Source organism: Rhodotorula paludigena, assembly GCF_050403205.1.
Source record: "Rhodotorula paludigena JCM10292 DNA, Rt_paludigena_JCM10292v1_ctg1, whole genome shotgun sequence".
Taxonomy (NCBI): Eukaryota; Fungi; Basidiomycota; class Microbotryomycetes; order Sporidiobolales; family Sporidiobolaceae; genus Rhodotorula; species Rhodotorula paludigena.
This window is the reverse complement of record NW_027481457.1, coordinates 416,592-436,581: the sequence shown is the minus strand read 5'-3', so window position 1 is coordinate 436,581 and position 19,990 is coordinate 416,592. Positions and strand designations below refer to the sequence as shown.

The following is a 19,990-nucleotide window of genomic DNA, read 5'->3' as shown; positions in this document are numbered from 1 at the left end:
GAGCGCAACCCTTTATACAACGCAAAAAGCGACCGAGCGATAGTGAAACCACAATCGCGAGTACCGCTCGCACGTGAAAAGGGAAAGGAGCAGCGACAACTCCATGCAATGCAGCACCCGAGTCCACTAGTCGAACGTCGTCTTGCGTCCCGTACTCGCGACGATGGCCTCGCTCGCGCGCTGCGCATTGGCGAGCGCCGCGCCAGGCTTGAGCCGCTTGCCTCCCGCGCCTCCCTGCGGTCCATCCCGGTCGCCGCCCCTCCTCGCGCCTGCGTCGAACCCGCCTGCGCGAGGCGCACCCCCGCGCTGCTGCTGCTGCTGGCGACGCGGCGGCGCGTCGTACGCTCCCGCCGCCGCCTCGGCCGCAAGCGCGCGCATGTCGCCGTCCCACTCGCCCGGCGCAGCGCGCTTCCTCCCTGCGCCGGCCGCGCCGCGCGCGCCGCCAAAGTCGTCGCCGCCGTCCTCTGCGCCATCGCCGTCCTCGTGCGCGTGCTGCCGCGCGCGGTTGTTGGCGCGTCCGGCGGCGCGCGAACCGAGGGCGCCGCGTCGGACGGCATCGGCCGAGGCGTACTCGACGTTGAGCTTGCGGCCGTTGAGCTGGTGGTTGTGCAAGTTGAGAAGCGCACGTGTCGCCTGCGCGGGAAGGTGGAAGTCGACGAAAGCCCAGCTGCAGGCGAAGCGAGATCGAGTGAGTGGGCGTGTTCAGCACCGAGTAATGGAAGGACCTTAAAAGCGCACCCCTTGCACTTGCCCGTGTCCTCGAAGGTTCCAAGTCGAACCTTGCGGATGCCAGCGTCCTTGGCCTTGGCGAGGTCGAGCGGACCCTTGTCCTTCTTCTCCTTGCGCTTATCCTTCTTCCCGCCGGCAGCGTCCGGCTCCTCCGAATCCGACTCGGAGTCCGCGTCCGAGTCCGAGTCCGAGTCCGAGTCGTCCTCGTCTCGGTCCGTGTCGGCATCCTCCTTCTCCTCTGCCTCGCCTTCACCAGCGTCCTCGCCCTCTTCTGCGTCGCCCTCGACCGCCTTGCCCTTGCCCTTTCCCTTGCCCTTCTTCTCCCGCTTGTCCTTGGTGCCGCCGCGCGCCCACTCGCTCGACCTGCGCTGGTTCCGGTCAAACATGTCGCGAATGTCGTCGACCGTCGTCTCGAACCCGAGGTTGCCGAGGAAGAGCGTCGGACCCGCCGGGTTCTTCTGCCGCAAGAGGATCTTGCGCGCCGTGCGGTTCAGCGTCGGCGGAGCAGCGCCGTCGCCGTTGGCGTGGGCGGCGGAGGCGCTGATGACAGTGGAAGGGTGCGGCTTTTCGAGCGCGGAAGCGTCGAGCGTCGAGAGAACGTCCTTGACCGCGCCACCGCTCGCACCGGGTGCAGCGGGCGCGGCGGCAGGGCGCCCGGAGAAGTCGGAGGACGACTTGATGAGGAGCTTGCGCCCGTCGAGGTGCTGCTCCGAGAGAGCGACGGCAATAGTCACATCGGTGGCGGCAGGGAAGTCGAGGTAGGCGAAGCTGCAGGTCAAGTGGTCAGTGAGCGTTCGAGCAAATCCTCAAGTAGAGAAGCGCAGCGCACCCGCGGTTGTTCTCGTGCGTACGCTTTCCGCCAGGCATGTTAATGCGAGTGACCTCCTGCAGGCCGCGGTCGGCGAACCACGCGAGGAGCTCTCGCGGGTGCGTCGCGAAGTTGAGGTTGCCGACCCAAACGCCGTGTGCCGAGCGGGACGGCGTATTGCCGACGAGCGTCGAGCCGATGGTCGTCTGAGCGGGAGCGGCGGGACGGGCGGGCACGGCGGGGGCAGCGGGGGCGGGGGCATCGTCGCCTGCCTGCTCTGCGGCGAGCTTGCGCTTCTTGGCGAGTCGGCGCTCCTTGTGCGAGAGCGGGCGCTCCTCGTCGTCGACCTTCACCGCCTCGCTGCCCTCCTGGGCTGCGTCGTCCTGCGCGGGGGCGGCTTCTGCGGGTGCTCCCGAGCGAGGCGCGGGTGCCGACTCGTCACGCGAGAGCGACTTGCGCTTCTTGGACGGCTTGTCGGCCTTGAGCTTGTCGGTGGAGCGGGGACGGGCAGGAGCAGGCGCATCGTCGTCGCCGGGCGGAGGGATCGCGAACGCGTATTTGTCGTCGTCTGCCATTGTAGCTGAGCTGGCTAGCTGGTACGACCTGGCACGAGCTGCAGCGGGTGCGACGAAAGGCGGCGGGCCTTCATCAGCTCCGCCGCGACCTTCGCAAGCGGACCAAGCTCGTGCATCTCGCTCTCTGCAGATTCTTCAGGCACGGTAGAGGGGCGTGATTTACTCGTGCGTTGCTCGGTAAAAAGCCTACCACAGCCTTGCCGAGCGAGAGAGACGGACTTGATGCTGTAACCGCGGAGGGAGGGAGTCGATCGTCTCCCGCTGCTCGAAGCCTACCGTACCTAGGAGCAGACACGGCCGGACCGAGGCGCTCCCGAGACGCGCAACGAGGAAAGGCACGGGGTGCACGTGCGTTGAGAGCGTGCGAGGCGTTGAGCGTGTCATTCCGCAGCGAGAGCCTCAAGGACTTGCACGCGCAAGACGCACGCTGGTCTGCCCTATCGCTGCACCTCGGGCAGGACGCAGACAGCTTGAGCTGCGTCTGACCCTCGCTCAAGGGCACACACGGCCTCTGGCCCGCGCTCTCCTGGTGCTCTCGCGCTTCCCCACCTCGTCCTCGTCCTCGTCGAACCATGCCGCCCTCTCCCACAAAGCGGCCGCCAGGGCCAACGTCCCTGCCCACGTCGACTGCCATACTCGCGCACGACGACACCGGCCAGCAGCGCCCGCACCCGACCCTCGCCAACCCCGCCGCCGCTCTCTCGTCCGCTCTGAGGCCCTCGGCCGACTCGCTTCACGCCCGCGGAGGCTCGCCGCACAGCCTGCACGCCTTCACGTCCAACGCACCGAGCTCGCTCGGGCTCACCAACCTCGTCGCCATGGACCTCAGCGTGCCCGCACCCGAGATCGAGGTCTCGGAACCCTCGTCGACTGACACCTCGTCCGGCTCGACCTCGCACGACCCGGCGCTAGACAGCCCTGGGAGCACCCACACGAGCAGTAGCGGGGCATCGAACCGCGCCAAGCGACAGCGCAAGGAGCTCGACAAGGGCTACGACGGCGACACCATCCGCGAGCGGGTCAGCGCAGACTTGCACCTCAAGCTGCCGCCCCGGAACCGCGACCCGCGTGACTATCTCACTGGTGCGTTCGAGAACTGTTCTCGCAGGAGGGACGACTCACCCGCCCGTGCCAACAGGACCCAGCGACGAGCTCGTCGACCGCCTGCCTCGCCCTTCTCCCCTATCTCGCAGCAACTCTGCCCTCCCCTCACCCGCCATTTCCACCACGTCTGCTTCGGAAATCGGTACACCCGCTCTCGAGCGCGAAATCATTGTCAACGAAGACGACGACTCTATTGCCAAGCTCCCCCTCATCGACGACTCGACGCCATCCCGTCCGCGCCCACGCGCCTTCACCCTGTCGCACTCTGCCTTTGGCTCCTTTGGCACCTTCCCGTCTACAGCGCGTGCTGGCCCGCTCGCCCCGCCGACGCTCAAGAGCCGAGTCAAGCTCTTCTTCCTGCAGCTGTTCGCCAACGCCGCGAGCGCCGCCTTCCTCATCTTCATCATCGTGTGGGCGCTCTCGACGCGCTTCTTCGTCGCCATCTACCGCTGGGCGCGCGGACTCCAGGTCGACCGGTACCGGCGCGAGTGGGACACGGACGAGGCGCGGCAGCGCCGCAAGGACGAGCGCGTCGTCAAGGACATTCGGTACTATGCGCGCCGGTGCGGGTTCGACGTCGTCGAGCAGACGGTCGAGACCAAGGACGGGTACCTCCTCAAGGTGTTCAAGGTGCTGTGCCTCAAGAAGGAGGGAAAGGTGCATGCCGACGGCAGGCGAGGGTTCCCCGTCCTCATCCAGCACGGCCTCTTTCAGTCGTGTGGCAGCTTGTGAGTGCCTCTTCTCGGTCAGAAAGCATGTGCCAGCCCGATATTGACAATTCCGTCGATCTGCGTTCCGCAGCATTACCAGCGAGGAGCGTTCCCTCGCGTTCTGGCTTGCCGAGCATGGGTGCGTCGAAATATCCTTGCGGCTCGAGATACTCTGTCTGACCTGGAGAGTATTCTGCAGCGACTACCAGGTCTACCTTGGCAATAATCGCGGCGTGTTCGACATGGGCCACGCGTGGCTCAAGCGGAGTGACCCGCGCTTCTGGGGTGCATTCGACTTCTCCTCCGCGCAATTCGGAGCAATACTGACGCCATTCTCCGCAGACTATAATATCAAGGAGCTTGCGCTGTACGATCTGCCCGCCATGGTGGATCATGTGCGGAGGGACACGGGCTACGACAAGGTGCGTCACCTGCACTCGCCTGTCGAGCCGATCGAGCCCGCGCACAGATCCGACTGACTGATCTGTGTGACCATCGCACAGATCGCCTTCATCGGTCACTCGCAAGGAAACGCCACCATGTTTTGCTCGCTCGCGCAGGGCATGGTCCCCGAGCTGGGCGAGAAGCTCAGCCTCTTTATCGCGCTCGCTCCCGCCGTGTACGCTGGCCCGCTCACGACGGGCTTCCCTTTCACGGCGATCAAGAGCATGAACTGGAAGACGTGGAGGAGGTGGTTCGGTGCGTCTGGCGTACTCGTTCTCGTCGTGCGCTAGCCTCTCTCGGCCGGCACGCTGACGTCTATCTGGAGGTCCTCCGCACAGGCGTGCTCGACTTTATTCCGCTCATGCGCTGGTCGTACGACTGGGTGCCGTCACGCCTCTTCGGTCTCCTCGGCTACCAGATGTTTGCCTTCCTCTTCCGCTGGACGGACGCAAACTGGGTGCGCTCGCCTCTCACTCGACTAAGTCGCACATGGGAAAGAGCTTGACGCTTCGTGTCTTGCAGCTCCTTGACCGGAAGGCCAAGATGTTCTGCTTCATGCCCTCGCCCGTCTCGTCGGCATCCATCTTCTGGTGGACCGGCCTCGCGGGCTTTTCGACGCGCGGCTGCGTGCTCGACACGCGCGCCGACAAGTGGTGGGACAAGCGCTTCCCGCCGCTCGCGATCCACCAGTGCGCCTCTTGCTATACCTTCCGATCCTCGCAGCTGCTGATTCGACGGGCTCGCGCAGCGGCGGCAAGGACTACCTCGTGCTCACTGAGCCGCTCCTCGAGCGCCTCGAGCAGAAGGAGAAGGACGTGCAGGTCATCCGCGTGCAGAAGATGGACGACGGCGAGCACTGCGACCACTTCTGGTGCGTCCCGCTGCGCTCTTGTCCGCCTGCCCGCCCTGTCGACGCAGGCTGACTCCATGCACTTGACTGGTTTACAAAGGCACATCGACGCGGTCGAGCTCTGCTTCCACTCGTTCCTCGAAGACATCGAGCGCACGCGCCCGCGCTACCCGGAAGAGCGCGCGCGCCGCTCGCACTCGCCGCAGCCGCCCGCGCACGCGCCCGCGCCCGGCGCTCGCAAGGCCGCGCGCGACGTCGGCGAGCTCGAGCGCGCAAGGCCGATCGAGGAAGACGTGAGCGCGGTCGAGCGGCGCGAGGGCGAGAGGAGGGACGTCGAGGTCACGCAAACCGACGAAGGGTACTGAGCGCGGCGGCCGTGCACACGAGGAGACATACCCATACCCGCTGTCGCCGCCCAGCAAGAGACAGTTGTGTAGAAAAAGACGTGCGTTGCTGTAGCTACACCGTTGTTCGTCGTACATTCCAGTCGCAGTTCTCTCTCTCTCGCGCGCGTGCGTCGCTCAAACAGTTTGCTGCGAGAGGCACGTCTGGTATTCACAGCCAGGCAAGGTAGAGGGGTAGCAGCGACCGGCGAGCGAGAGAGAGCGCCGGCAGAACCGGTCCGACCGACGACGGACAACGTAAGGGAGGAAGCTAAACAAGCAGAGGGGTAGGGATGCGCGCTAGGTAATGTGGCAAACAGGGGAACAGCTGGATAAAGGAGGAGAAACACGTCTAAGGGCACAGCGAAAGGGAGAGCGGAAGGAGGACGGCCGGCGGCGATCCGACTAGAAGTCCTCGTCGAGCGAGAACATGGTGCCCTTTGCGACGTCCGCACCAGACTCCTTGGCGTTCTGCTTGCTCATCACGCCCGACTTGCTGTATTCGCTCACGCGCTTCTCTTCAGAGTGTAGAGAGAGAGCGTCAGTCAAGATCTGGGGGTCGAGGCGGAGCGCGAGGTGAACGAACCGAAGAAGTTGGTCTTGCCCTCCATCGAGATCATCTCCATAAAGTCGAAGGGGTTCTCGCGGTTGTAGATCTTGTCGTTGCCGAGCGAGACGAGGAGGCGGTCGGCGACAAACTCGATGTACTGGCACATGAGGTCCGAGTTCATGCCGATGAGCTTGACGGGGAGCGCCTCGGTGAGGAACTCCTGCTCGATCGCGACGGCCTCGCGGATGATGCGCTCGACCGTGTCGGGGTGCGGGCGGCGCTCGAGGTGCGAGAAGAGGAGGCAGGCAAAGTCGGTGTGGAGACCCTCGTCGCGCGAGATGAGCTCGTTCTGCGTGTGCGAGGATGCACGTCAGCAAGCCGAGCACGACTGGGCGGCGAGCGAGGACACGGGCGGGAGAAGGAGGCGACGAACCGAGAAGGTGAGGCCGGGCATGAGGCCGCGCTTCTTGAGCCAGAAGATCGACGCAAACGAGCCAGAGAAGAAGATGCCCTCGACGGCAGCAAAGGCGACGAGGCGCTCGCCAAAGACGGAGCGGTCGTCCGAGATCCACCGGAGAGCCCAGTCGGCCTTCTTCTGGATGCAGGGGACTGCGTTCACGACAGGTCAGTCTCGCGGTACCGACCGAGCCATGTGCAGGGCGACGCACTGGTCTCGATGGCGTTGAAGAGCTTGTTGCGCTCCTCAGGCTCGCGGACGTAGGTGTCGATGAGGAGGGAGTAGACCTCGGAGTGGATGTTCTCCATCATGATCTGGAAGCCGTAGAAGCAGCGCGCCTCGGCGATCTGAACCTCACCAGCAAAGCTGCCGTCACGGAGGAATGTCAACACGAGATGTCAACTTGCGAGGGAAAGTTTGCAGACGCACCGCTCGACGAGGTTCTCGTTGACGATGCCGTCCGACGCGGCAAAGAACGCGAGGACGTGCGAGATAAAGTACTTCTCATCCTCCTTGAGCTTGGTGTCCCAGTGGTTGAGATCCTTGGACAGGTCCTGCGAGGGGTGGGGAGGGCGCACGTCGACGCGTCGGACAGGTCAGCTCGGCGGATCCTGCGGATCGCAGCGAGCGTGGGCGGCGCACCATCTCCTCGGCAGTCCAGAAGGAAGCCTCGGCGCGCTTGTATTGGCCCCAGATCTGCAGAGAGGGCGAGAAGACGTGAGCTCGACGCGTCGCGCGGGCGAGGCTCGGGGAAGGTGGCGGCGCACCTCGTGGTACTGGATGGGGAAGAGGACGAAGCGCTTGCCGTTCTCCTTGAGGATGGGCTCGTCGGCGTCGCAGGTGATGGCCGGGTTGCCGACGAAGCGGTCGCGGCCGTCGGTCTGGAGCTCGTCGACGACGTCTGCCGACTTGTGCTGCTTGCGGAGCTGGGTGGCGGGCTCGACGTTCTCCTTGGCAGCGGTGAGCTTGTCGGTGAGGCTGCCGGCGGGCTTGGTGAGCTCGAGCTTGTCGAGCTGGGCGGCAGCGACCTTGGAGGGGGTCTCGGTGAGGGGAGCGGCGACCATGGCGAGGGACGGGGCGGGGGCTGGTGGACGGTGTGGGAGGTGTCGAGCTCGTGGAGTGGGCGCAGGCAGCGTGCACACAAAGGAAAGAAGGAGCGAGCGAGCGGGAAGAGAGAGAGACGAGGGGAAAGAGGCGACGCGCGCTCGCCAAGTCGTCGCCGTGCTCGCGACGCGTCCGAGTAAACACGACGGCGCGCCTCGACCCCAAAGGCGATCGCGTCTCGCGCGCATTCTCGCCCTCGTCACGTCGCGCGACCCGTCCGCCCATTTCGCCGTACACCGCACGCGAGCACTCTGGCAAAGCACCGCACCTTCCGCGCCTTCAGCACCTCGTTGCTTCACTCCGCTCTTATGGATGTGATGGCTTGTCCGGGCCGTTGCACTGACGATCAAAGTACCACAGACGCGTCGACATCTGCAAAGAGTGGTGAGAGAATCGTTTGCGAGGACCCCGTCGGGGGGAATGCTCGCAGGTTTGCTCGGAGTCGTGGTTCCGACACCGCTCGGCGGGCTATCTTCTCCACGTTGATCTCGATCGGCACACTTGGAATGCACTGCACGCGCGCTTGCCCTCTCGAGTGCAACGCACGCGTCGTTCAGCCTTCATCAGTCCGGCGCGGAAGAGGTCCAGCTCGTCGACGTCACACCGCCTCGCCGCTTGCTTTGCAGTGTATATACTTGTCAAGGTAGCCTCCTGCAGTGGCTTGCGCGCTTCAGTATTCCCCCGTGCGTGAGGCTGGCTCGTGCCTCCTCTCTGACCGAATCGAATGCAAGTCGCCCTTGTCCCGCAATCGCTGCTTTCTCTCGAGCTGTTGCGAGTGCTGCAGCTGCGTGACAGAGTCGAAGCGTCCTGTAGCTCACGACCGAGTGGCTCCCCTCAGCCTGTCGTGCCCCCAGCGCTGTAAACAATCACTCGACCCCGCACCGCCTCCCTCGCCTCCTGTCGCACGGCGCATGAACGGCCCGCCTGCGTCGGACGCAACGACGTCCTGCGCACAAGCAGCGGGCCCTACACTAGCCGAGCGGCGACACACGTCGACCCACTCTCCCTTCACCGCCGGTCGCGGCAGCGCATCCACCCCTTCGCTCGTTCCTCTCGCCAGCGAGGACAAGAAGGTTCATCTGTACACGCAGCCCGACATTGCAGTCAAGACCAAGGACGAACGCTTGCCCTCTCTCGAGACCAAGCATGCGGGGCTCACGGTCCTCCGCCGCGTCTTCATCGGCCCTTCCTTCCAAGCTCAGGGCGAGCCGAACCCGTACTCGCTGAGCAATAGCGGCGGCGCGAACATGGGCAAGGGCAAGGGGCGCGCCGACGATGTCGAGGGCTACGGCGAGGCGCAGCGTGGGTCCTTCCCGCTCCGGCGCCGCCGGCGGGCAAGCACGAGCGCTACAGTGAGCTCGGCTACGCCTGGCGGTCCGAAGGCGGGGGAGTCGTATAGCTGGAGCGGGGCTAGCTTCGAGATCGGCGGCGACATCCGCGAGGCTGCGCGCAGGCGCGACGCCCGCCTTGCTCGCCAGCGCGAAGAGCAGGCCCAGCGCGTCCGCGAGCACGAGCGCGTGCCGCCGACGCCCGTCTCGAGCATGCCAAAGAGCCCGGCGCTCACGACAGGCGCGTCCTTCGTGACTGCGAGGACGCACCTCGCCCCGCCGACGAATGCCGACTTTCAGCTCAAGGACCCGCCGCAGCAGGTCCTCGAGCGTGTGCCCGGCCTCGCGCACGCAGTCATGCGCCGACCGTCCGACCCGCCCGCTCTGCACATCGACACGGACGCTCTGTCGGACGGCGATATCGTCGCGCCCATCCACCGCCCTGAATTGCCGCACCTCCGCTCGATCCTCCGCACGCAGGGGAGCGCCCCTCCAGGGCTGCTGGGTGCACCCGAGGCTGGAAAGGCGAATGGCCTTCCGCTGCCCAGCCCTGCCACAACTCGCAACGCGGTGCGCTTCCCGGACGAGGACCCGAAGCCGGGTGCGCCTGCTGCTCCCGGATCTGGTGCCAAGCCGCCCGCTCCGCCCTCGGTCGTCCTTGCGCGGCCCGACCCGGAGACTCTCCCTGCACCGCCGACGACTACCGAACGCCTCGTCGATGGCCTGCGGCACCCCGTGCACCACCACCAGCCCTCGGGCGGCGCTGTTGCGCGGCGGAAGAAGCGGCCGGGAGACGAGATCCTGCGCAAGGAGCTCATGCTCGTGCGGGTCGACTGGACGCAGCGCGACGACCTGCCCGACGCGTTTGACGAGCATGTCGCGCGAAAGTACCCGACCTCGAACGAGTCGTGGGAAGAGCTCGCGGTTGTCTGGCGCGCGAGCGGACACGTCGAGCTGTGGAGCGAGTTTGTGCGTGCCTCGAACAATTCTTTTGTTAAGGTTTCGTCTAGTTGACTCGGCTGCGACTTGAGCAGAAGTTCAACCTTCCGGCCTCGTTTCTCAAGCGCAAGAAGCTCAAGGCCGTCATCGCGCTCAACCCGAAGAAGACGCACTTCTCGCTGTACTCGTCCACCGACCTCGTCTTCTGCCTCACACATCGTCCCAACGCCCACTCGTACTTCCACTCGTCCTCGCGCACCGCCGCGCGCACGGGCGAGCCCGACGAGAAGACGGTAGACGGGCCCAGCGCCAGCGTCGACGACGACAAGAAGCGCGCACGGCACTCGAAGGCGTCGAAGCGCGGGTATGTGCATCTGCGCACGGCCGGGACCAACATCTTCCTGTTTCGCGCGCGCACGCACGACGTTGCCAAGGAGTGGATCTGGCGTCTGTACCGCTCGCTCGGTGGCAAGCTCCCGCGTTCGCTGGAGATCAGCGTGCCCGGGCTCGGCGCCAAGCTGCGCCTGCCGGTGCCCGAGGGCCTCGGGCTCGACGACGAGGACGAGGAGGACGAGGTCGCGATGGGCGAGGAGGACGAGCGCGCGTACCGCCACTTGCAGCCGCAGGCGGTCGTCGATGCGTGCATCGAGCAGCTAGGCGGCGTGCCCGAGTGGCAGGGGCTCGTCGAGGAGGCGAAGCGCCAAGGCGCCGACTTTCGCCTCGCTTGGCGCAGAGGCAGCACCTTGGACTGGGTGCGGCCCGATGCGAAGGGTGAAAAGAAGCGGGATTGGGTGGTCGTTGGCGGAGTTGCTTTCCGCCAGGTGCGTCCGTTCCCTCCGCGCGGCTGAAGCAAACTCGGCGCTCACAGACAGTCCCTCCTACCAGAACGGCATGGAACCGGTGCTCGAGCTACGCCCTACCGCTCACTACCCGACGACATGCCGTATCCCGGCCGAAAAAGGCTCCGCACCGTCGCAGCAGGCGACCTCGACGCGCATCTCCGAACCGCCGGGTATCGAAGGCTTCCTTGTGCGACACCGCAAGAACGGGCATCCCGAGCGCATCTACCTCGCCTCCCGCATGGGCATGCTCTTCATCACGCGCCCAGCCGGCGCACACCCGCCCGAGCCGCCCATGCCCGTCCGAGACGCAGTCAGCAATCCTGCCGCCGTCGTCCTCGCTCCCTTCGTCTTCGGCATGGCGTCGCTCGCAGCGCCCAACAAGAAAAAGCGCGACAAGCTCTGGCGCCGCGTCTCGCGCGGCACGGTGTTCGACAGCAAGTTGCACCGCCATGAACGGCGCCGCGATTTCACGATGAAGAGCATGACGGCGGCCGAAGCCGCTGACGAGATCTTTGGCACTGGCTCGGATGTCGTTGACGGAACCGATGCGGCGACGACGTGCGACGGCAACGCCATGATCGAGTGGCTTGAGCGCGAGGAGAGGCACCGCGGCTTCCTGCAAGTCACGGACTCTCCTGGCTTCGTTGACCTGAGCGAGCTCGAGACGATCGAGGCCGAAGCTGAGGAGGACCCGCGCGATCAGTTTGCGAGGGTCGTCGACGTCGGCGGTAAGGAGGGTCTGCGACTAGCGGACGACAAGGCGAAATTGCGCAAGCTTCGCTCGTTCGTCGTCAAGACGCGGTCGGGCGTGACGGTCTGCTTTGAGGTATGTTCAAACGGCTGCCACTGTCACGGTCAACCTGTCTGACCTGCTCCGCGTTGCAGTGCCATTCCATCGAGGTGCGACGTGAGTGGGTCGGTCGACTGCAAGCGCTCTCGACATACTGGCGCACTCGCGAGAAGGCGGACGCCACGCAGCAGATGGAGCTCGCTCCGCAAGGTGGCCTTGTCAACAAGCTTCCGCCGCGCAACTCGTCCCGCCGCGTGCACGCCTGGGAAGACGTCGACGACGGCGACGGCGAGGCGCCGCCGACGCGCAACGAGATCCTCTCGAGCTCGAGCTTGGCGACCCTATACAACTGGTGCCTGCTCGAGAACTGTCGCGCCGTCATGCTGAAGCGTGTTATGCACGTCAAGCGAGGCTTGCGCGGCATGTTCCGCTCGCGACACGTCCTTCTCCTGCCCGGCATCCTCGCTGAGTAAGTACTACGTCTTCTCGGCGGTAGTCTCGGCCTTTTGCCGCGTTCTCGGTCGCTGTGGATGCAGGCTGACCGAACGCGGATTTGCAGGTACCAGACGCACACGCGCGACATCAATGGCCAGCCTCTCCCGACGCCCTATCATCGTCGGCGCAAGCTCATCGCCCTGCGCGACTGCTACGTCTACAGCGGCTCGCTCGCATCGCACTTGCTTTCGTCGCACGCCGGCAGCAGCAACAACTGGGACCCGGCTGACGAATCGGAGCACCAGTTCCCGCGGTGCTACCCGCACTCCGACGGTCTTCGCGCGGCCGACGATGTCGAGGACTGCACGTTTGTCATCCTCCGGGTCAAGCACTCGAAGAGCGGAGCGAACATAAAGCTCGGCCAGTCCGGCGGGGTGGCGAGGGTGTACCGCGCCAGGTCGAAGGTGCGGCTCTTTCTCAAACGTCGTTCTTGCGCTTCTCAACAACTGACAGTCGCATGGTACAGCTCGAGCGCGACCAGTTCGTCTACGCCCTCAATGCCTCGATCGAGCGCATTCTCCGGGGCGAGAAGGAGCGTGAGGGGCGGCTCCGTGACTTCCCCTGGCTCGCTCGCAAGTAGCCACATACCCTGCACTTGATCGTACCTCCGTAGTCAGTTCCCATATACCTCTCTGGCCCTCATTCGCAGCCTCTCGCAATTTGCAAGCCTGGAGTCGGTCATTCTACTTTGCACAGTCGCGGCGGACGGATCCCGCTTCTACAGTTCAAAAGGCACAGGAGAGCGCTACAGATGGGCTTGACGGGATCACAGCTTGGGCTTGGCGTCGCCAGCCGGCGGAGCGACCGCGCCGCCCTTCTCCATCATCTCGCGCACGTCGCCGCACGTCTCGGCGAGGTAGTCGCGGAACGCGAGCACGTTGTGGTGCGGGTCGCGGTTCATGCTCGTGATGTTGAAGCGGATGTTGTTCGAGTTGACCGAGTAGGCAAGGCCGTAGCCCTCGTCAACGACTGTGGGTGTGCAGGAAGCGCAATGGGGCGAGGAATTCCCGTTAGCGCTGTTTCGTTTGTTGCTCCATCGGAAAGGCAAACCCACCCTCGCCGTAGCCCCAGCCGTTGAAGTACTCCGAGCTGAGCTGCGACGTCGACAAGACCCAGTTGCTCGACTGGCCGAACGTCGGGTCCTGGTAGATCTTGGGCAGCTCCTCACCCTCCTTAAGCAGCTTCTTGAGCCCGAAAAGGTGCCGGTCGACGCCACGGCCGTCAGCGGCCTCGCCCGCAAGCTTGATGTGCTTGGCGGCGGCCTTGCGGTACAGCTCGACGCGCTCGGTGTGCTGCGAATCAGGATCCGTGTCAGCGCGGTGATGCAAAGAGGCTGAGCCAGAGGCAGGGCCACGCACGCTCTTCTTCGGGTTCTCCATCGCCTTGTACCACTCGAGCGCCTCCGGGCTCGTCGAGCGAATGACCTCTGTCCTTCCGAGGCGGTACTTGCGCGTCTGGGCGCTCTCGTACGTCGGCGCGACCTTGCCCTCCATTCGGTAGTACGCGAGGCCCATCACGAGCTGCGCATACGAGTCGGGCGACGTCTTGAACAGCTTGATCTGGTCCTTGCCGTACCCGGCGTACTCGAGCACGGCGAGGTCGTGCTTGGCCATGACTTCGTCGTGCGCCTTGATCGACGTGCTGATTGTCGACTTGACGGATTCGGGGAGATTGAACGAGAGAGGAGTGACCTTGGGGAGAGCGGATGCGGGACGAGGAGACGAAGAGCCGAGGTCGATCTTGCCCTGGTCGAGCGAGCGGAGGAGCCAGTCGTTCAGGCGGGAGGTCGGTGTGCCGTCCATGCACGAGTGCTCGCCGTTGAATCCAGACTTGCCGTTCTCGAAGACGATCACTGCGAACAGAAGGAATCAGCGGGTCGCGACAGCTAGCTTCAAGCGGGCGGAAGACGCACGCTGGTGCTTGTCAAACCACCGGTCCTTGCCATCGCCCACCCAGAGACCCCAGCTCTTCTGCTCGCGCGTGTAGGGCGTCGTCGAGTCGAGCGTGACGACGATGATGGCCGACTCGATACGCTCGAGCGAACGCAGGTTGTTCGCATCGTGCTCGATGAGCTCCGTCCGTGCCTGCTCGCCAGGACCGTCAGAAAACCATCAGTCTGAAAGGTAGCAAGGCTGAACGCACCTTCGTCCACACATCCCGGTCAGCGGCGGTGAGCGCGCCGACAGGGCTCGGGTCCGCTTCGGCACCGGCCGCCTCCACGACCTGCTGAAACAGTCTGCATGGTGCGAGTACGGTGAGCTTCGAGGACTTGAGCAGAAAAGGAGAGCGAACGCACGCCTCGAGCTCCTTCTCGCTGAGCCACTCGCCCTTCTCATCGACGACGGGCACCTCGTAAAGCTTGTTCTTGCGCACGACAACAACGTGGTTGTGCTTTTCGGGCTCGTAGATCTTGGCCGTGTCGCACCCGGCGGTCGGGATGCGCGACGCGTTGAAGAGGTACTTGTAGGAGGACATGCAAAGCGGCGTCTTGCGGGCCATCTCGGGCTCGAGCTGTTCACTGTGCAGAGTGAAGTCTTGTCGTCAGACTGGACCTCGCCAACAGGAAAAAGCCGCATTCGTACTTGACGAGGAGGCGGCGGAAGTAGAGGAGGGCGCGGATGAGGCCGGCAGCGCGTGACGGTCCCGTCTTGCGCGTCCGGTCATCCTTGTGCGAGTAGAAGTAGTTCACACCTGCCCCTCGCGAGTCAGTCCCACGTCAAAGGAAGAAGACTCCGAGGGAAACGGAACGCACCGGGAACGACAGGGCCTCGCCAGCCAAAGTAGGCCGTCTCGTTCCACCACTCGGAAAGCCAGCTTTCCTTACCCTCTGCTCGCTGGAGTAGCCGCTGCTGAAGCTCCTTGACGAGCGGGCTCGCGAGGAAGTCCTTTACGGCTTCCTCGGACTTTGCCCAGCTCGGCAGCGGGTCGGCGGACTTTGCGGGCTCCTGGGCGGTGTGGTACGGGCGGATTGAGGCGAGGTAGCGCTCTGCAGTCTCCTCGAGAGTCGGGACGGGCAGGCGCGGGAGGGAACGCTCGAAGCGGTCTGTTTCGGAGGCGGGGAAGAGCGGGAGCGTCAGCGCGGGTTCGACGGCACCCAACGATGCGCTGCGACGGCGAGGTGATTGCGATACGCACACGTAGGCCCGACGGACGGGTCCTCCTTAAGCGGAGCGGGTGCCGCGGCTTGCGAGGAAGCGGTTCGGGCGGGCATGGCGACGAGTGGGGGCGAGGGGCGACGGGCAGCGGGGGCGAGGGCGCGAGGGGACGAGCAGCGAGGTGCAGCAGCGTGAGCGATGCGCGTGCGAGCTGCGAGCATTCCTCTCGTCTGCAACAGAACAAGAGAGAAGGCGCAGAAGAGGCCGAAGCGCCGGAATCCAGGCGCCAACGCTCCGGCGAAGTGGGAGCGGCCGGGCCCGGCCTCTCGCCTCTCGCGCGACGGCCCGAGCACTCGCGCCTCGCCCTTCCCGCGCGCTTCTCTGCCTGATCTGCTGGAATGCTAGACAACCTCGTTACAACAGGAGGGAGGGCGAAAACAACCAGACAACCCGGGTGGAGAGAACGCGTCCTCCCGTCTACCGCTTCGAACCAGCACCACCGCTGCGCTTCTTGCTCGTGCCCGCGTGGCCCTTCGGCGCCTTGGCCGTGCCGCCAGCCGCACTCGCACGGCGTGCCGCCTGGTCCTTGGCCGGTCCACCTCGTCGCGATTTGCTGCACGCGGAAGAGAGAGTCAGCGGAGGGCGGAGGGCAGAGTGCGAGCGAGCAGACGCACTTCTTGACGTTGGCGTGGGTGAAGAAGTTCTCGGCCTTCTTCTTGTTGGTCGTCATGCGCTTCTCCTTGACGGGCCGGCCGTCGTCCGAGTCGTCCGACGAGACATCGTCAATCGCGCGGCCTACACGGGCGGTCACGATACGATCAGTGAGAGCCATCCCATGAAAAGCAAAAGAGGCAGCGCACTGCTGCGCTTCTTGCCGACAGGTCGCTTCGCCGGCGCTGCCTTGGCCTTGACCGGCACAGTTCCCTGCGGCGCGTCCATAACGATCTCGACATCGTCCTCATCCTCGGATGCCTCGTCCTCCTCGAGTGACTCCTCGTCAAGGTCGAGCGAAACGTCGAGCTCGTCGTCCTCCTCGTCGTCGTCCTCTTCCTCGAGCACGTCGGCCTTGCGCTTGGCCGCGGGCGAACTCCGCTGTGCCGGCTCGTCGTCGTCCTCTTCCTCGCCGACGACCTGCGCAAACAGCTCGTCCCACTCCAGCGGGGGCTCGGACGCGCCGCCCTCGGGTGCGAACGAATCGTCCGCCTCGGCTTCGTCGTCCTCGGCGTCCGACTCAATCCCGCCCCACTCCTCGCCGTCGTCCTCGAACGAGACCTCCTCCTCGCCCTCGACCTCGGCGTCCTCGTCGTCCTCCTCCATCTCGACGCGGCGTACGTCATCGGGCAAGAACTTGGTCGAGTGCACAATCTGGTGCAGCGGCTGCGTGACGCCCGGCACGCGCCGGACGCTGTTGCCCTCGGCGTCGATCGAAGCCTTGGTCGCGCCCTGCTTGCCCGGCGCCGTGACGGGCGCGTCGGTGGCCGTGGCCGAGGTAGAGCCGAGCTTGAGCGGGCGCGGGAGGGGCTTGCCCGCCTCGTCGGTCGGCTCGGGCGGAGGGACGAAGAAGGGGATCTTGCCGCGGATCCAGTCCTGCAAATACGGACGAGCTCGTCAGCCTACGTTTTGAAGCAAGTGGAGGGAAGAGCGAAAGGCGCGCATTGATGACCATGGTCGCAACGGTGCGGTAGTCGGCCTCGCCACCACGCTGCAGCTTGCCCATCTTGCGCGCGAGCTGCGTCAAAAAGTCCTCGGCGCTCGCCCAGTTCTCGATGCCGTACGTGCGCGCGAGGTACTCCTTGCGCACGCGCTCGAGGAGGTACGGGACGTGCGCGGCCGGGTCCGAGAGGTGCTCGACGCGCACGATGCCCTTGAGGACCTTTTGCGCCTCGGTGTCGCGCGCCGAGGGCGGGACGATACCGGGGCAGTCGATGAGGTAGATGCGGCGCATGAGCGTGATGTACTGCCAGACCTTGGTCTCGCCGGGGATGGGCGCCGTCTTGCACACGGCTTTCTTCTTGAGCGTGTTGATGATGCTCGACTTGCCGACGTTCGGGTAGCCGATGAAGCCGACCGAGATCTGCTTCTTGTCCGAGTAGAGCGTCGAGAACTGGCGCAGAAGCTGGATGAGCGAGCCCTTGCCGAACGAGTTGTTAATCGACGCGTGGAACGCAATGGTCGGGTGCGTCTTGGACAGGATCTTGACCCAGCGCGCCGCGACCCAGCCGGGCACGAGGTCGACCTTGTTGAGCACGTAGACGACCTTCTTGCCGCGCTTCTCCTTGGCGAGGTACGCCTCGACCGACTCGCAGCGGGTGCCGAGCGGGTCGCGGGCGTCGAGGACGTGCAGGAGGACGTCGGAGGAGTCGATGACCTGCGGGACGAGTCTCGGTCAATCCTTGTCCCCGGAACGACGTGAAGGGTGGCAGTCTGGTGCGCAGTGACACCGAATGGGAGATGAAACGCACCTTGTACAACTCGCCCCAGATACGCTTACTCGTACCGGCACTGAGGATGTAGTCCTGCGGGACGTTGCTGAGCTGCTTCTCCTCCTCCTGCGCCGCAACAACCTCGGGCGCGAGGCTGCCCTCGATATCGCGGATGTCGGACAGGCGCTGGTCCTTAGCGGCCTGGACGGCGGCGGCGGCGTCGCTCGCGGCGCGCGCAGCGACAGAGCCGGCGAGCTCCTCGATCGAGCCGACGTCGAGACGGGGGCGCTTGCGCTGCGCCTTCTGACCGAACGTGTCGGAGAAGGGCTCGGTGGTCGTGAGGTCCTGCTTGTTGCCCTGCGATGAGCAATCACGGAGGGTCAGTACGGGACGGCCGGCGGAACGGAAGCAAGTGACGGATAGGAGCGAGCGGGACGCACACCACGGACGGCGTCGGTGAGCAAGCTCATCGGCAGCTTGTTCTGCTTGAGCACGACGGCATACGGGTCGTTGATCTTGTCCTTGAGGCTCTCGCGGAAGTGGTCGAGCGCCGTCTGCGAGATGGTGCGCGTGTTGCCGAACCAGCGGCGGTCGGGCTGGACGCGGCCGGGCGTCACCTCGCTCGACTGGAACTCGGCGGCCTTGATGATCTTGCCGTCCTTGTCGCGGATCGCCTTGGACGACTTGCCGGAGAGGAGGTTGACCCGCTTGGCCGACTTGGCATCACGGTAGAAGTTCTCGCCTGTGTTTGGTACTTGTCAGCGCAGTCCTGATCGCCTCGCACTGCCTTTGGGCCGCCTCGTGCAGGAGCGGGACGGGGTAGACGCACCCTTGACCCGAATGTTGCCCGTCTTGACGCCCGTCGCCTGGGCGGCTGCCGCCTTGGCCTGGGTCTTCTGGTTGCTCGTGTCGCGCGGCATACTGCTAGCTGCTCGCTCTGGCCCTGCGCGGCGCGAGAGACGAGGTGGGCAGAGGCGGTGGCTGTGCTCGCCGTCGGAACGAGCTCGAGGGGAACACGCGAGAGGGGGAACTCCTTTCGTGTGCCGCTTCCTCTCTAACTGCTGATATCCGGGACGTTTGACATGTCGCGCGTGTGGTTGACTATGAGTACAGCACGGCAGCCCAAGCTTTGCTAGGCGGTAGCTACCCGCCCGAGATGCGCTCTCCCGCGTTGTCAGGTCGTCTCTGTGCCTTCCGAAGGTTGTCACGCACGCTTCAGCTCAGTTTGTTCCGAATTGTATGATTTTGACTGCCTGCTGAGCCCAGCTTGTGAGGGTCTGGAGGTTGAGTCGCTTACAGCTAGCCAACAGCCAGCGAATCGAGAAGACCGGGGACACGCCTGACCGTGACCTGGCGCGCGAAGAGATGTGCGAGGCGGTGGAGGAGGCAAACTCCAGATGGCAGCACAACACAAAGATGCGGTTGGGAAGCATAAGCGGAAGCAGGTCGACGCTGCCGCTCGACCGCCGTCAGCCCACCGCCACCGGAGAGACGGACACGTGGACGGGGTACTGGCAAGCAACAGCGAAGAGAGCTGGATACGAGCACCTCAGCGAAGAGAGGCAACGGGACAGAGCGGGCGAGCATGGGCGGATCGTGGAGGCGCGAATGAAAGGGAGGAAGCCATGGAGCGGGGAGTACGGGTGCGCGAGCAGCGGGAGGAAGCAGCGAGCCAGAGGATGAAGGAAAGGCGAGGCGAGCGAGAGGAGGGAGAAAGAGAGGCGGCCGCACGAAGGACGAGGCCCGGGTGAGGCGAGCTGCTGCGCCCGCGGCGGCCTCGACCCTCGCCGGTGCGCTGCCCCACTGCACAGTCTCCCGCCCTCGCACCCGTCAGCAGCGCTAGCGGCACGCCTCGCCTCCGGGGCATTGCTACCGCCGTCACAGCACTCGCCCGCGCCCGCTTGCCAGCCGTCCCCGCGTCACCGCCGGAACCCTTGCCCTGCCTGTGGCCTTTGTTCGCGCCTCATCACCGCGCACCCGCCGCCTTCGCCGCCCCGCAGCGGCACCGCGCAGACCCGCACAGCGCCTGCCGAGCCCTCGAGTGGGCCGCCCGTCCCCGCGAGCCCGTCAGCGCGTCGTCCGATCGCACGCTCGACCCTCGTGTCGCCCTCGAGCCCATCGCATCGCCGTCGCCTCGGCGTCCACGCCAGGGCACCGCCCCCGCCGAGCGAACGCACGCTCCGCCAGCCGCGTCTAGTGGTTCCCTCGCCGTCGCCTCCTCGCCGCCCAGCTCGCAGCGCGCCCTCGTCGCACCACTCGGGCCGCGCGCCTTTCCCCCCCTCTCCCCCGCTTGCGCTCGCCGCCTCGCCTCCCCCCGCCTCGCGTTTGCCCGCACCTCGCGCTCGTGGCTCTCGCCTAGCTACC

The 19,990-nt window shown here is 65.4% G+C and overlaps 6 protein-coding genes across 6 annotated transcripts; 2 read left to right on the top strand and 4 right to left on the bottom strand.

The window, feature by feature from the left end:
• Positions 1 to 126: 126 nt before the first annotated feature.
• On the bottom strand, positions 127 to 2,112 carry JCM10292_002039 (uncharacterized protein; the record flags this gene model as incomplete). Its single annotated transcript, XM_076645460.1, has 3 exons — positions 127 to 667; positions 739 to 1,497; positions 1,559 to 2,112. The coding sequence occupies 3 exons, from the start codon at positions 2,110 to 2,112 to the stop codon at positions 127 to 129; spliced, it is 1,854 nt and encodes a 617-aa protein (XP_076508987.1).
• Positions 2,113 to 2,684: 572 nt separating this feature from the next.
• JCM10292_002038 (uncharacterized protein) lies at positions 2,685 to 5,585 on the top strand (the record flags this gene model as incomplete). Its single annotated transcript, XM_076645459.1, has 10 exons — positions 2,685 to 3,195; positions 3,251 to 3,944; positions 4,018 to 4,065; positions 4,126 to 4,211; positions 4,269 to 4,348; positions 4,430 to 4,625; positions 4,709 to 4,827; positions 4,893 to 5,059; positions 5,119 to 5,241; positions 5,321 to 5,585. 10 exons carry the CDS (start codon positions 2,685 to 2,687, stop codon positions 5,583 to 5,585), a joined length of 2,289 nt encoding a protein of 762 aa, XP_076508986.1.
• Positions 5,586 to 6,008: 423 nt separating this feature from the next.
• RNR2 (ribonucleotide-diphosphate reductase subunit RNR2) lies at positions 6,009 to 7,674 on the bottom strand (the record flags this gene model as incomplete). Its single annotated transcript, XM_076645458.1, has 7 exons — positions 6,009 to 6,121; positions 6,190 to 6,502; positions 6,587 to 6,762; positions 6,822 to 6,976; positions 7,040 to 7,164; positions 7,253 to 7,306; positions 7,378 to 7,674. 7 exons carry the CDS (start codon positions 7,672 to 7,674, stop codon positions 6,009 to 6,011), a joined length of 1,233 nt encoding a protein of 410 aa, XP_076508985.1.
• Positions 7,675 to 8,625: 951 nt separating this feature from the next.
• Positions 8,626 to 12,688, top strand: SPO71 (Spo71p; the record flags this gene model as incomplete). The annotated part of the gene is made up of 6 exons (XM_076645457.1): positions 8,626 to 10,011; positions 10,077 to 10,802; positions 10,867 to 11,649; positions 11,709 to 12,082; positions 12,173 to 12,512; positions 12,575 to 12,688. 6 exons carry the CDS (start codon positions 8,626 to 8,628, stop codon positions 12,686 to 12,688), a joined length of 3,723 nt encoding a protein of 1,240 aa, XP_076508984.1.
• Positions 12,689 to 12,874: 186 nt separating this feature from the next.
• JCM10292_002035 (choline/carnitine O-acyltransferase) lies at positions 12,875 to 15,319 on the bottom strand (the record flags this gene model as incomplete). The annotated part of the gene is made up of 9 exons (XM_076645456.1): positions 12,875 to 13,077; positions 13,163 to 13,400; positions 13,467 to 13,960; positions 14,021 to 14,192; positions 14,251 to 14,344; positions 14,405 to 14,626; positions 14,691 to 14,799; positions 14,861 to 15,151; positions 15,244 to 15,319. The coding sequence occupies 9 exons, from the start codon at positions 15,317 to 15,319 to the stop codon at positions 12,875 to 12,877; spliced, it is 1,899 nt and encodes a 632-aa protein (XP_076508983.1).
• Positions 15,320 to 15,680: 361 nt separating this feature from the next.
• NOG2 (putative GTPase NOG2) lies at positions 15,681 to 18,546 on the bottom strand (the record flags this gene model as incomplete). The annotated part of the gene is made up of 7 exons (XM_076645455.1): positions 15,681 to 15,816; positions 15,878 to 15,998; positions 16,064 to 16,790; positions 16,858 to 17,571; positions 17,666 to 17,983; positions 18,067 to 18,368; positions 18,456 to 18,546. The coding sequence occupies 7 exons, from the start codon at positions 18,544 to 18,546 to the stop codon at positions 15,681 to 15,683; spliced, it is 2,409 nt and encodes an 802-aa protein (XP_076508982.1).
• Positions 18,547 to 19,990: the final 1,444 nt, after the last annotated feature.